Consider the following 15,409-nt stretch of genomic DNA (forward strand, 5'->3'; position numbering starts at 1 on the left):
GTTTATAAGATGGAATTTGGTAAGCCTCGTTGTGAGCCATAATAAAGAAGGAATGGCCCATTTCAGTATTTTCACCTCCACTTTGCACCCACACCTTTCATACTCATCTACACCGCAAGGCCCTACACACGCACCAAATGGCATTGGGAATAAAAGATTTTGGATAAAGAGCTCCTCATTGGGTGCCTGTCTGGCATTGCAGCGCCAGCCTGACTAGGAGCTTGACACCCAGCCGAGTGTGTCAGGGCTCTAGTCCCCCAAGTGGGAGACTCCTTCTCCCCTTTTGGGACATTAACCCACACTGACCAGTCCTTCTTTACTGTTCTATATGTTCTAGGAGCTGCAAACCTTTTATTGTTGAACAGATACCGAGGGGTGTGTATGCTGAACTTAAAAGCGCCCACAGTCGCTCTTTTCTTGTTTGATATGCAATGAAAGGCTATCATATTTACTGTTTAATTTGCAAGTAAATTACTAAGAATCTTCGAGGCTTGGCTTAACCCATGAGAATTGTGAACCAGAGACAAATGCCACCTGTATGTCATTTTCCTCTATACTGGATGGCCCTCAAATACATTTTTTTCCTTGAACGGATTGTGTAAAAATACCCTTTGCCGTTGTAGTGGAAGTCATTGTAGAAAACAGTCAATATGGATGTTCAGGAGTCTAGAGGGAGAGCACCGGAGTTTAGAAAAATTTCAATTTCTTTGTGGGTCTTTTCAGTAGACTGGGATCTCGAGGCCAGCTTAGTTGCAAGTGGATCAGAGCGGCTTTAAATTTAAATAAGAAGCTTGACTCAGTAAAAGTTAATTTGGCTCTGCTTTTTTTTTTTTTTTTTGGGTTCTTGGTTTTCTTTCATTGGTGTCCCAAGAGCTGCCAACAAGGCCTTTATTGGACTGAATTCCGTAAGGAGGAGTTTGTAGTGAAACATTTCTCTGACGATTAAGTAGCTAGACGAGGCTACGGTGTTAATGTTTTCTCTGTATTGTGTATGTATTGTCAATTACCCTCAATAGTTTCTCATTTAAGGTTGAAAGTTGTGCAGACAGAGTGCTTTGACGTGGCCATTTTGGTGCCTTAGCTTGCCATCTCTCAATTATTTAATTATTTTAATGTCCTGCTCTGCCCTCCTTCCTGAGAAGATGTCATCTAATCCAAGCTCCTCATCTTATATTTGCTTTATCATGACGAAGCTGGGAACCAGCCAGAGTAGAATGGTCTCGACAGTGTTTGGGATTAGTGGGCCTCGGCACGTGCATCAAGACAAGGTGCTCCAGCATGGTGCACCTTTAAAATGTTTAGCTCTGGTGTATTCTAATCCAAATCTGCTATGTTATTGGTGGTATTTTGAGTAGCTAATCTTAATTAAGGAAGCCCACCACCTTTAAGTTGGTGTGACATGACTCCAAACTTGAGGTGAGCGGCAGTGTCAGGTACTTCCTGGGTGTTGCAAAAATGGTGCTATCAAGATTGACTGAGAATGCAGTGTTCTACGAGCATGACCGTGTGCGCCTGCATGGCTGATGGCCTTTTTTCTGGCCACATAATTGGAGTCCTTTTCTAAGATTGTTGTAATTTGATTTAGCTTTTGCCCAAGGGAAAGGTACCTTCATTAATAGTAGAAAAGTGGAGGAATAGATAGTACTGTTTTTTTCCCTTTCCAGACAGTAGGTCTCCCCTGTGGCCATTACACAGTTCTGTCTGTCTCTCTGCCTCCCTCTTTACTCCATATCTGCTCCACTCTGCCTTCCTGTCTCCCTGTGCCTCTCTTTGCATTGCTCCCTGGCTTTAAAACCTGCTTAATAGAAGACTGTGGTCTGTAGTGGGGGATTTAGTACCACCTGATTTTTAAAGCACTTCTCCAAGACAGAGTAATCCTCATTTGCTAAGCTTCTTTGTAGTTGAGGAGTTGAACTTTTTTTTAAAGTATCTTTATTGGTCTTTTCATATTTTTCCATTTTCTTACAATACATGACAAAACAGCAACGTCCAGAGCATAAGTCCAATCCGCTCGTAACAATAACATACCAATACTATAATAGAGCAACCGTTCATGTTACAGCAGTTTCCCAATATGTGGTAACACACCAACTTATCACGAATAGACAGTCTCTCATGCGTCATTATGATTGCCCGCCCTACACATTCCTGCAGTTTCCAATCGACTATAAAGCAAAAAGAGAATTTGCCAACCCCACATGCTAGCATTGCATCATTCAAGTCATTTGCGTCTAACTGTCCAACGTCAGCAGACGTTGGAAACAGTCCTAGTTGGTCTTTTCAATAGCCCGACGCGTATCTTTTTTTTTTTTTTTTTTTTTTTTTTCCAAAGAAAAAGGAGTAAGGATAAAAGTAAACGTGCCGATAAAGCATACATTATCTGAATAACCTATTTAGAGGGCTGCCATCTAGGAGCAATTAAAATAACCATTACATTACTGAGGGTGGGACCGTAAATTGTATAAATAACGACTTGGTGATTCACCAGGGTAGAGTAGTTGAGGAGTTGAACCTTTGTGCTGAATTGACTACCAGCTCACTAGCCAGCCGACTTCTGGATGGTAGGACTGCATGTAGCCTTATACGGAGAATACAAGTGCAACAACATTATGCTGGTGGTGTTCATTCCGAGTGCCGTTAAGTACTAATAAATATTGGTTGGTCAAATACATTTTGTTGCTATTGAAATGACCGCGTTTGCCGCATCAGTCGAAGCCCTACCTCCGAAGTAAAGTTGACCAGAACTGGTAAAATGTAGGGCCTTATTACATAACCTGCTGGAGGAGAAGATCGAGAATGTCGTGCTAAATCAGGAATCGTCCCTGACTTTATATAACCAATCGAAGAGCCCTGTAGAATACAATCCGATTTATGACCAAGACATTACTAGGAGGCTTAAACGCAAATCTTATGTGTTTAATTGAACTAAAAACACATTTAAATAACCAAGAGAAGATGGGCAGAGGAAATTGTTGGCTACGGGATAGAATTTCATGTAATAAACAAAGGAAGTAATGTACATAGTCCCAAACGAACTGCTGTGAAAGAATACTTTGTGGAAGTTTTGGTCATTATTGCCACTAGACCATGCACTTAAACTCGAGAAACTAGTTTATTCCTATGCAAGAAAGGGATTACCAAGTACGTTTCCTTAGTGCTGCAAACTCGCAGGCCTGTGTTTGTGCTTGCATTCACTTTTAGTGATGCAAGGTGTGCGGGAGGTAGTCGGGTTAATATTTCCAAAGTTGACTAGCAGCCTGGACATCGTTACGCGTGATGTGAAAAGCATTGCTTTGCCAGTTTTCTTTCATTTCTCTAAAGAACGTGCTTTTGAGACTTTACATTTTAGTAATTTTTCTTTTCTGTCCTATATGATTTGCTCTAGGCTGCATGAGCGCGGGGTCGCACTTCAACCCAGAAAAAAAAACCCATGGTGCACCTGGGGATGCAGAAAGGTAAGAAATGTCGTCTTTGTAACCTCTGCAGCAGCCTATGTTCTGTAAATAGTCAGCAGGGGCCCCTCTGCTAATTAACTAGAGTTCAGACTTCCATCTCCTCCATTAGTGTACTCTTCCTCCAGCTGAAGTGAGCTTGCAAAGCTACACGAAATGAAGCTATGCATTACTTTGTCACGAATTTAAGTTTTTCTGTCATACATCTCCTGCCACGTAGTGTTAGGAGTATTACAGGATGTTTGGATATGTGTGACTTAAAAAAAATAAAATTATTTCTTTTTAAAGAAATAAGCTTGGGGTGTCAAGCAGTTATTGAACGACTTTTGATCACGTTCTCCCCGAAACCCACTCTGTATCAGGCCTGAGTGATCGGTGTACCTGAATACTAAGTTTTTTTGCTAACGGAGATTCATCTAAATTCCTTTACCCGGTTGGTGGGCTTACACAACTGCATTTGTTAAACGAGTAGCAGCAAACTGTTTATTACAGGTAAGTAACATTTTCAGTTTACAGCATATGTTGTAGATCACATGGTTTGATTTGGATAAACTTTATAGAGTGCACCAAATGCCCATACGCCTAAAGTTTGGTGTGGTAGACTATAAAGAAGTGCAAGTTACCCCTCTAACTCAATGATTTGTGCAAATTTGAGGAGAGTGTATTAAAACATTGTTTTAAGACTCCAATTTGAGCCTCCATTGTCTGCTAACTTTTTCCCATGACCGCCATAGCAGCCAATTTTCATTTTTTTATTTATGGGAAGAGTATGCGACCGGAGCTCCAGCAAAAGTGTTCAGGCACTCCAAGGTGCAACTTGCCATAGATGTTGAGCTTCTCAGACTTTCTATCAGTCAAGCAGACCACATGAGAATGAGCAGACCTCTGCTCTTTTCTTACCATTTGCTATACTATATTGTCTGTGTTCAGCACGGTTTTCTTGAGACTTCTCTCCACACACTCTATAGAAAGTAAGCAACCCCCCCCCCCCCCCCCCCCCAGGTTATGGTCTCTACTACAGGTAGTTTCAGATGTCTGTTGGGATGCGGTGGTTTCCAATACATTACACACACCTGGAGTGGGGTTTGGGAGAGCCCCTTGCTCATGGTTGGATGGCTTTTAAAAAAATGTATTTTAAGTCTTTTCTGCTCTTGATTTATGGCTTTCTTCCCTATTGATTCACGCCCAGGAGGATACTGATCCAACTGTTTTGATTGGTAGCTGTAATCCACTGCTGATGTCAGAACTTGGAAGGCAGTGCATGCAGGGGACTGTTTCGATGACCTCTCTGCCTGCTCCCATTTCCTCCTGTTTTAGCCCTCATCCCTTTATTTTAACTCCTATGCCACCCGCGATCCTCTTGCTCTACTACCACTTGCTAATTGAATGCCAGCAGCTGTTGGATGGCCACCTTAAAAGGGGGGCTGTAAGCATTCCAGAATGGCCACAAGAACGTGCACATTTTCATATGGTTTGTTTTACCAAACCCCATTCAAAGGTGGCCACCTCGTATACACGCACATTCGCGTACCAGTTTATTTAGGAGAGGCCTGGAATGTCTTGGTGTGACTAGTTTGCAGATTTGCTGCTTTGCTTACCAGCCAGTAGTTTGTGGTTTTTTTTCTTCCCTTTTCAGTGTAAGTGTACAGCCACTAACAACACATTTTTGTAAATACTCTTGGTGCTAACTTCACTTTTAATGGCTGAACTTTGAAGTGATGATGCCTTCAACCTAAGGAAAGCTGCGAGTGTTAACAGTCAAGTGCATGCATAGGGATGTGGAAATGCCCATTCTAGAGATCCAGCATGGTGATGTGATCCCTTTATTTTAATGGCAGTATAACCTCTTGTAAAGGGGTTGTCTTTTTGAAGTGTATCATTGTGGCATAACAATTCAGTGGTCATATATCATTTTTACCTGAAGCTCCATCTTTTTGGGGGGATGAGTAAATTAGAGTGCGCCCCCCCTTAATCCTGTTTTTGTGGTGGAAACCTTTGCAAATGCAATAGTGATGGATTCAAATTCATTTAAAAGTGCATAGTTAATAAAAACCATTACACATACCGTCAATTTGTCATTTAAGATATAACGAGCGTATTAATTGTTTTATTTTTTGTTTTTTTTCCCCAATCTAAAAAAATTACTTTGCGTAATTTTACCGGTAATGATTGTAAAGTGACGATGCATGGCTAGGTTGTATCTTCGCCAGGTTGGTAACCTGCAATAGTCTCTTGAATTGGGGACAAGCTTCCAGTGCAGAGTGTATTGAGAACAGAGCAGTTACCGCAGTAGACTTTCAGCGTAAGGTATATTGGTTTCAAAATGAGCTGTGCTCATTAAAGGCTTTTACCTCACCACTAAATGTTGCTCTATATGTAACCATCCACACATTTAATTGGAGTTACTCCGGGTTAAGTGCTGTAATGAGGGCTTGTGTATATGTTCGTATCATGATTTGGTTAAATCTTACCTTCTACCCGGAAACCTTTGAAACATATTTGCCTGCGTGGCAGTGCAGGATTAGTTTCTCTGAAACCATATTGCTTACATTTCCTCTTCGTTGGCACAATATCAGGACACCTTGAGCATTTAGTATAAGGCCTAAACGTCAGTTGTGCAAATGTTGGTGTTTGTTCTATCGTAAGGCGACACAGCTATAACAAGGATAAAAACCGGTTAGCCTGGCTAAGGCCTTGGCACGGAAGCGTGGATGCTGTTATATAAACTTACACATTTCTGTGTTCAAATGAGGAGCACTCTGCTCTCACAGCGAGGTCGCTGTTTCAGTGTCCCAGCCCAGCTGATTCCTGTTTTCCCTCAGCGAGGAGGGATGTCCCATTTGTGACCAAGACGGGGACCTGAAGACATTAACCCACTGGGAGTTAGGTCATCCAGTAAGGAATTTTGGCAGATCACTGGCCCTAGGTAACTAGGTTAGGGGGTGCATTGTAGGAGTACACTATACACAGTACTCCTATGCCAGCATGTATGTACACTGCTTTAGCACAAGGGTGGATTTGTTTATCCTTTTCACAGTTCTCATATTGCTAATCACTTTTGTCTGCTTTCATTGCAGTGCATTTATATTCTACACAATAACAATTGTTCAATGAATATTAAAACTCCTCTTTGTGTATCACTCTGGGTTTGCATGAGTGACCAGTGGCGGTGCGTCCATTGGGGGCGTTGGGGCGTAGCCCCCCCACCCGTAGGTCCCTCGGCGTTTCTAAACTTAAGTAAACTGAATCAGATTACTTAAGTTTAAAGACGCCGAGGGAGAACCAACTGACAATCTTGTCAGTCAGCATGACGTCAGACCGCCCACCCCCTTCAGAGTCTGAAGTGGGTGGGCGGTCCGGCGTCATGTTGACTGACATGATTGTCAGACCAGGGGCAACAGGCAGCAGCACAAGTGCGCATGAGTGGGGAAGGTGAGCGAATTTTCACCCGTGCCCAGTCATGCGTACTTGTGTTTGCGCTGGCTTGCGCATGCGCATTAGGAGCCCCTCGGTCTCCTAAAGGGCAGGCGGCGGGCGGAGCGTAAGCTGTGCCGTCAGCCAATCCTGGCGCTGCTGGCAGCGCCAGGATTGGCTGAGAGGGGTTGGCAGGCCCCTCCAGTGCCGTTCGTGAAGGCGCCAAGGGGAGCAGAGGTCTGAGAGGTGGCGTGGACCGGCTGTAAGGTAAGTTTTTTTTTTGTTTTAATATTTCATTAGGGGAAAGACGGGCAGGAAAGCGCCTAATAAATTCCGAAGGCAAAGAGCGCCGTGGGCTTTACATGCTGAATTTATTCTAGTACATGAACTTCTACATTTACAGAAAGAACAGATGATGCCTGAGAGTCTAAAAGGTTACAAGATGGGTATTAGGATAAGAGTAGAACCGTCACGAAGTACGGGAGTACTTTAATGTAGCGCTCTATCTGAAGTGATTGCAAATGGAAGGCATGCCTGTGCAAACTGCCGTTTTAAGCTTGGCGTGGAATGTATCTGTGGTGTCAAGTTTCATAATTTCCAAAGCTGTTTAAAGCATTTTGTTGGGTTTCACATCAGCATTTGTAAGAGGAGCAAATGCCTAGACTCTCTCACGCTGTCCAGATTGTGTACCCTGGCCTCTTCACTCTCCAAAACTCCCTCCCTCCGTGCTTCTAGGCAGGTTCTGCTATTCTGAGGGCAGGAGGGGGGCTTTGTTTATCTTTACATGTCATATGCTACGAGACAAATCATTTCTGACAATGTGATTGTTTGTGTGCTGGCAAACAGTAGCGTAGTCCATTAAATTCAGTTTCAGGCCTCTGCCTGCACAAGTTTATTCCATCAGGAGCTGAGCTCTGCAGTCTGCACTCAACTCTAGAAGGGAGGAAGTATCATCAGCTGCTCACCTTTGCACAGAAAGAAAGATGTGAGCCTTAAGGTAGTAAAGGTAAACTGGCCTCCCTCCCCTCAACTGGGTAGTAATGGACAGACATAACTGGGATATAATGCCCCCCACCCATTACAATCTTGGGCCCTGATCCTATTGTATGTGCTACACTATTGATTGCCAATGCACTGCTCCCACCCTAACCCCATGGGTGGATTACACGGTTTGGTGCTGTGGTGAATTCCATGTGACATTCATTATTTTATGGTTTATTATTAATTCATGTCATTCTATTCTCTTCAAGTATTTCTATTTTATTTTATGAGTTCTCATAATATAGCAATATTTATACATTCCTGGACACCATGTTTGTTCATTAAGTTTGCTCGCTTCGCTTGCTACATAAGTCATGCCCAACTTTTACGCCCTACCACTTTCAATTGTCACCAGCCGCCATTGTGAGTGACTGAGGGGGAAGGGGAGCTCTAAATCTTTTACCATGATTCCTTGGGTAGTCAGGGTTGTCATGTTCTGAGTTTGTCCAATCCATTTTTTAACTTATCATGTTTAGTGGTACTTATGGTGGTACTGAGCTAGCGGGACAATAGGCCAACATATCCTGAGGGGTGCATAGAATCAGTCTGGCACCATCCCAATGTTTGTTGTCCAACAAACTCACAGTTCCACTGAGAAAGTAGAAGCTGTACGACAGTGTTAACCTGCACTGCATTTATGAGCATGCATCTGAGTGAACTGGGCCCTTGGATGTCATGCAGAGTTCTCCCGCCCTGTTTCATGATATTCCATCTTATGGTGGATGCTTTAATTGGGTATGTTTCTGATTGGCTCACTTCAGTTTTCGAAGTTGTCTCCTAAAGCTCTTTCGAAGCCTGAGTAGGTTTACTACTTTTTCAGCGCTAAACTTCTCTACTACTCATTTTATTTGAGTCCATAATTCCTTAGAACTATTATTGCCAATCTGTGAATGTGACAAGTTAATCGGACAGCACTTCTATCATGAAGGTCTTTCTCCTTTACATTTCTTTTGCTAAGGTGGTTGTCAAGCCAGGACTTCTGGAGGGCCTAAACTGATCCCAATGCATGGAAAAAATAATCAAACCGTAGAACATAGAGAGGGGCCTCTGTAGGCTGAAGTCATGCGGATTCTGCTGTTTAAACATTTGCTGATCTAGGTCGCCTCTCATTGCTTAATAAATCTACCTTGTGTTGTGTGGGTTTATATCTATCTGTATCAGTTCTTTGGTCTATTGTTGCCTTGTTTACCTTTTTGTGTGGAAAACTCGCATGCTTATTTCAGCTCTTTGTCTGATGACTCTGGAGTGAATTTTCTGTGAGTAAGCACATGTATAGGTCTATATCGTGACAACTGGCATTGGTGCCCTCTTGCAAAAGCTTTTTAGAAAACTGCAACGTAGATTTAGATGAAATGGGTAGAATTGGGAACATTTTATGGTCGGGTGTATTTTCTTGTGGCAGCTGCAAGTTGTTTATGTAGGCACTAACCTGCCTTAGAAGCCCGCCTGAGAGCTGATGAAGTGCATTTTTCAGTTAGAATTTAATTGCATGGTGTTTAGGCTCTGTGCTCTAGAACGGTCATTACTCATTCTACGGAAAAGGTGAGAATCATCTTGTATGGTTTACTAGATCACTTGGGTTTACTCAAGTGGTACTTGGGCTGTGTGGTTACTGTTACAGAAATAGTTTTTAAAGACCGTTTAAGTGGCACGGCTGAACAGACTTGGGGCAGCACTGATCACCTTTGCAGGGATCTCATGGCATTTGGCTAGCCATGGCTTGTTTGCCTTTGTCCTCTCCCCCTCGATATGTTAATGACTATTTGTATTGCATGTCATTTGTCAATGGCTTGCTCTCTTGGTGCTTTGTGCATTCCTCTGCCTACGGCTGTGGTTTATTATGCAAGGGGTCCTGTTAGGAGTTTCCTTTCCTGAACCACACTTGTGTGGGTGGGTAGTTTTCGATGGTGTGGGTTATTCTTGGGGAAGTATTCCATAACTGGAAGCTGGATCTTGCAGCCATCCAACCAAGTGTATGTTTAGTGGGTTGTCTTTGCATAATGATTTACTGTTAGGTCTTCGTGCCCCCATGTCGAAGTAAAGTGTGCGCTTGCACCTACTTGAAGCGTTTACACTTACATTAAAAACAAAATCAATTGTCTGTGAACCAGAATGTGGTGGCTAGGTTCCCTGTGCACAATGAGCATAAATGCTTAAGCACACATGTCCATAGATTTATAGGTTTTTCACACATAGCTGAAACCAAAAACCATAGAACGTTGCAGAGGCAGATGGATCCTATAGGACACAGCACATTCGACCATCAAGAAAATGCAAAAATGTAAAAATTTGGATCTAAGCAAGATGCTTGAGATTCATGCTTACTATTGCCAAACATGAAAGTGAGGCTATGCAGTAAAATGGGGTTTGCGATCACAGCAGTGCTAAGGCAAATTGGAAAATCTCATCCCTCCCTAATTCAGCCTCGGATAAATCATTTGACATAAATCTGCTCACTTCATGGGTCTTTTTTATCAAAACCATTTTAAGACCCCTTTTTAGGTATCGCCTAGTGTTGCTGCGCACATGCGCTGCTCGCTCGGTGCGATTTATTGTAACGCTTTTTGTCCGGCCCAACCGGACTGGCTCGTCTGCTTTCAGTGTGTCGCAAATGGATTTCTTATCTTTAGGAGGCGTCACGTGTACTGCATACTCTGGGCTTCCAGCAACCACGCTGCCTTCACGCCTGGAGCACGCGCCAGTCTGCTCTCATTGGTCAGCGACTGGAGCAATATCAATTGGAGAACAGACCAGGCATTGTTTATTCTTCTGCGCGGTAGCATGCACGTTTTCACTTTTTCATTATTTCTTCAGCGGGCCATGCGCTTTCCATTTTACATGGCGGGCTGCTCACAACACTCCCGGAATGCTTCACTTAATGAATAATGGCGGGCGCTTCTTTTTGTTACAATCTGGATAGCGCTGGCCTGCTACAGCATTTGAGTGAATAAACGCTTTTGGCGTGGCTCTGATTACTATGCAGTAGGAATAGTAACAGTGAGTGCTTAGTTGGTTTGCATTCGGCTAGCTGCAGTACACCTATGTGTAGTTAATAACAAGACAAAGGCACATGATTTAATGAAGGATTTTATATAGTGACTCCTCATACGGCGGGATCAGTTACAAAAGCAATCGGATCGTAACGTGGTCATTCTTGTAAGCTGCTCTTCGAAGAGCTGCATATATGAAGATGAATCAATGGATGACAGTATGAACGAACTAAAGCTTTTCGTAACGCGTAGTGCACCGCGATAGGCTTACTTAACAATGCATGGCTGCTCGTACATAGAAACAGTTCATTACACCTCACATGGAGTAGACTTGTTTCCTGAAAAGGACGAGTGAATTAGCGAGTGGCTATTTTTCCATCGCAACATACTGTGCACGTGGACCCGCTACAGCCAAAGCACGGCCACTTGCTTTGTTTGCACGTGGTGTTCCTCTCAACAGCTAGCTGGCCAGAGGGAGGCACAGGCCCCGCCCAGCCGTCCCAGCCCGCTCGGTGCTGGCCAATGGCATGTGGGTGATCTGCTCCTGGGGGAGAAGGGAGGGTGCTGGGCTCGCGCCCACACGGGCTGTCTTTGGGCTCAGCGCGAGAGTATTAACTGCAAGCCGTCAGGCAGGTCTGGGACACGAGTGCCCACCTATCCCCCCCCCCCCCCCCGCTTCCCTCCAGTGCATTCATGTCAACAGACAGCAGTGCAGTCATACCTCTGGGATCCAACCTGGGACCTGCTGCACCCCGCAGAATGCAGAGCGGGAGGAGGGTCCAGACCCTGCCAATACTGTGTGATATGCTTGTTGCCCGTGGATTGACTTTGGTGCTGGCGCCTAGAGGAGTTGCTCTAGTGTATGTCCTGTCGTGATCTGCAAGGTGGGCACTCGTCTTACACAGGCACAGTTTCACCGTACTTTAAAGTGTCACTGTGCCCCTTAGGCCACCTTATCCTTCCCCAGGGTGAGCGGACTGCCTTTAAAGCTGCACCGTGCCAGGCGTTTGGGGTCTCAAGCAGGAAGACCCCAATGTGGGAGAAATCAATCTGCCTCTTCAGTATCGCGATGGATTTAACCCAGATCTTTTGACTGGGGAGAATGTTTGCATTTTCAGCATTCCGTCCATTTGTTTGCTGTAACACCTTCAGTAACGCAGGCATGCAGGCAGGAGAAGAACTGATGGGGGGGGGGGGCGCTTGTTTGTATTGTTGTAATCCCATCACACCCCCAAACCCCCCCACCCCCCTCCCGTAGGAAGAAACGTAGAAGCTAATCCCACCTTTCTCGTGGTGTTTTCTCTAGTATTGAGTACAGGTGATAAGGGCACAATGGTTCCCAAACAATCCCCGCCCGCGAGCTCTCGATCCCTCCTGTCAAACGTTTCTTTGGAGCGGTCTGACTCTTCCCTAACTCTCTCCCTCCCGGTTCCTGGAAAGCTGCTGGACCACATCTCCCTGCCTGTGTATGTGCACGAGGTCTTTCACGGTTTCCCCTTGGCTTTCCTCCACTATATGCCAGTCTGCAACGTTTTCATTTTATTCTAAGAAGGGATTTTGTTTTAAAAGTCGAATAAAAACCAGTTGTCATCGTATTTGCACAGGGGGTGTTAAAGCAGTGGTACAGCTGTGGCCCTCTTTGGTAAAGGCATTGGTGAAGTTAAGGTGCATGTTACTACTGCAGAACGTTCATGCTGTCTCCGTTACATGTGCAGAAATGTTTTAATGAAATTAATAAAAAATGGACCACACGATTAAAATGTGTTGGAAGGCATGCCATTTTCACCTCCATCTTAACCTTCTCCGTGAAATCAACAGGTGGATAAACTGCAAAAAACATCTCTAATGTTTTGTTTTGGTGTGTTAGGTGCATAGACGACAAAAAAACGTGTTAGTTGGGCTGCAAGATGAATATAAAATGAGCTATTGTGTGCAGTCGTCAGTAAAACCAATAATAAAGTCTTATTTTTAGTGTCATTTTGCTGGACAGATATGAACATGTAATACTTGCCAGACAGCTGGGTAAACCGCAGGAAAGGTTATTGACCATTGTATTTAGTGTTATAAACAGGTCCAGCATCTTTTAGTGGGCAGTGCCAGCAGAAAACGCATGCGCTGGTACAGATCCTGTAGGACTGTCAAAGGGCTGTGGGCCAAGGCTAGGACTCAGTTCCCAAAAAAACATTTACAATGCAATAGGTCTTGCAATGACATTATTTTAAGCTATTGACATTGTAAATGGCAGTGTCTTTAAAAAAAAAATTAAAAGGCATTGTTTACAATACCAAAGCAACACCTATTGCACAGCACGGTGTCCGTGAAGACTGCGCAGCACTGATTAAAGTAAAAAAAGACAATTCCGTTTTTGTTTTAAAAACCAACCTAAAAAAAGGCATTGCCATTTACAATGCCAAAAGCTCAAACTCATGTAAATGCGAGACCTATTGCATTGCCAATGCTTGTTCAGATTTAATATCTGCGCCATCACAATCTGGTAGAGTAAGGCGAAAGAAGCAGGATGAACTTCTCTTCTCAGATGAATGGGGTACATACAGACTTTTATTAATTTACATAGTAGTACGAGTACAATGAATCCAGCTAATATAACCGGTTATCCTCATCCCAGAACCTCCAAATGTGCTTTTCAAGGAACACCAAATACTCTTTCCATAATAAATATGGAACCCATTATTTTGTGCAACTCCTGAACTGTGCTGTGAAATATGATCTTTCTGGTCATGTACACTGGATGACACATTTAGTGTAAATGAGCAGCATTCTCAAGCTATGGTGGAAGAGACTCCATCTTGGGAAGCAAAGACCAAATCGAGAGCCATTCTGTTCTGTAAAATAAGTTTTCAGCTTCTAATGCGTCTGAAATAAATCCTATAGTGATTGCAGTTAAATTTGCTCCGCCTTTAAAGCTTTGGCGATAGATTGAACTTCATGTATAGTCAAATCCATCCTGTACACAGCTAACAGGATAGCGAAGAAGCCAGCAGTTTATTTCGTAGGACCACCTTTTTCGTTGAAGTCTAGTAAGGGTATATTGATAGCTGCAACAGTGTATGCAGGTCAGCATGATCCTGACCATTCATTTGGCAACTATATGCCCTGGAACAGCAAACCAAGTAGGGGCGTAGTTGTTCCCGACATCAGCATAGGTATAGAGGACTGAAGGTAACTGAAAATATTTGGGACCGAATTCAGTCTGGCGGTTCGAGAGATCACACCCACTGTCCTGCAAAAATGCTGCCATTTTGAATTTCACAGGTCATTCCATGAGCAGTCAACAAGGTGATTGACAACAGTCAGGACATGTTGCTGTGGAAGATTGAATCGTCACTGGATAGGGGCAAAATAGTGATATTGTTGCTTTCATCTAGGTAGTGCTTACGTTCAGTATAGATCATACACTGTTCGTCTGTCAAAGGGAGTAGATGCTATTGACACGCTACCCTTGGGAATCAGTAGGCAAGTGAGCACAGATTCAACATGAAGAAAGATTACTATTTTGTCAGTATTGTTCCAAGAAATGCACATGGGTATTTTTTTTACTATACAGTAAGAACAAGTGAAGGTGGACAGTGGGGAAAGTACAGTTAGTGTTGTGGCACCCGCCTATCCGATCTTTGAGGCAGAACCACACAGTATGCCAGACAACCAGCTTGAAGGGGCCAGGCCTACCATGAGAATTTGGTAACTGGTTGTCTGCCAATTACTGTCGTAGCAGTGGAAAAGAAGGGTTGCATTTTGGAGTGGGTGAGGTTGAGCCAGAGTAGCAGCTGGAACCCCTCCCATAGCTGTTGAACCCTAGCTGTTTGGTGAAACAGATAGTGGACAGAAGCTGGATTCACAGGTACAGCAGAGGCAGTAGGAATGGGATCTCTGGGTTTGGTAATCTGGTAGCAGTGGCTGCAATTAATCCAGGCCACTATCCTGTGGCATCTCACAGCAATGTTTGTAAAAACAGGACCTGTAAGGGGCCTTGCCACTGATCATTTGGAGATGGACAAAAGGTGCAGGTGTGTGGGCAGCATGAATGGGTTTTAATTCCTTTTCCAGTATTGAGCTTGGTAAGTGGTACAGGAGTAGTAATCCTCCAGTGGAAAGGGGGGGGGGGGGCAAATTTACATATCCTCCCTGCATCACAGATCTGTCAACTGTACTTATTCATTCACACACATTCATTGGTGGGGCCCATAACCCAAACACTCACACTTCTCACTTGAATCCGCGCGCAGGAGGATGATGAATCCACTAGACATGTGGGGGGGGGGGGGGTACCTTATTACCTATAGGAAAAATATTTACATTAAATACATTATGTGCATCTGTAGAATCCTAGCTTTATCAAGGCACTCCACCACTTGGTCGATGGACCAATTAGTTGGACTGGTTGATGGTGATCTAGAACCAGCTAAAACACAAAGCTTCAGAATCCTTTTTAGTGTCCTACTTGAAGAACCACAAACTCATTTCTGTTAATCAATATTTAGTTTATCTAATTTC

At 43.8% G+C, this 15,409-nt stretch overlaps 1 protein-coding gene across 1 annotated transcript in view; it reads left to right on the forward strand.

The window, feature by feature from the left end:
• Positions 1–15,409, forward strand: part of SOD1 (superoxide dismutase 1) — an 87,057-nt gene that overhangs the window by 10,173 nt on the left and 61,475 nt on the right. Inside the window, exon 3 of the mRNA XM_085623104.1 lies at positions 3,386–3,455. Coding sequence (XP_085479230.1) covers positions 3,386–3,455 — 70 coding nt within the window. The remainder of the gene's footprint in view (positions 1–3,385; positions 3,456–15,409) is intronic.

This window comes from Triturus cristatus, chromosome 8, assembly GCF_964204655.1.
Source record: "Triturus cristatus chromosome 8, aTriCri1.1, whole genome shotgun sequence".
In the NCBI taxonomy this organism is placed as follows: domain Eukaryota; kingdom Metazoa; phylum Chordata; class Amphibia; order Caudata; family Salamandridae; genus Triturus; species Triturus cristatus.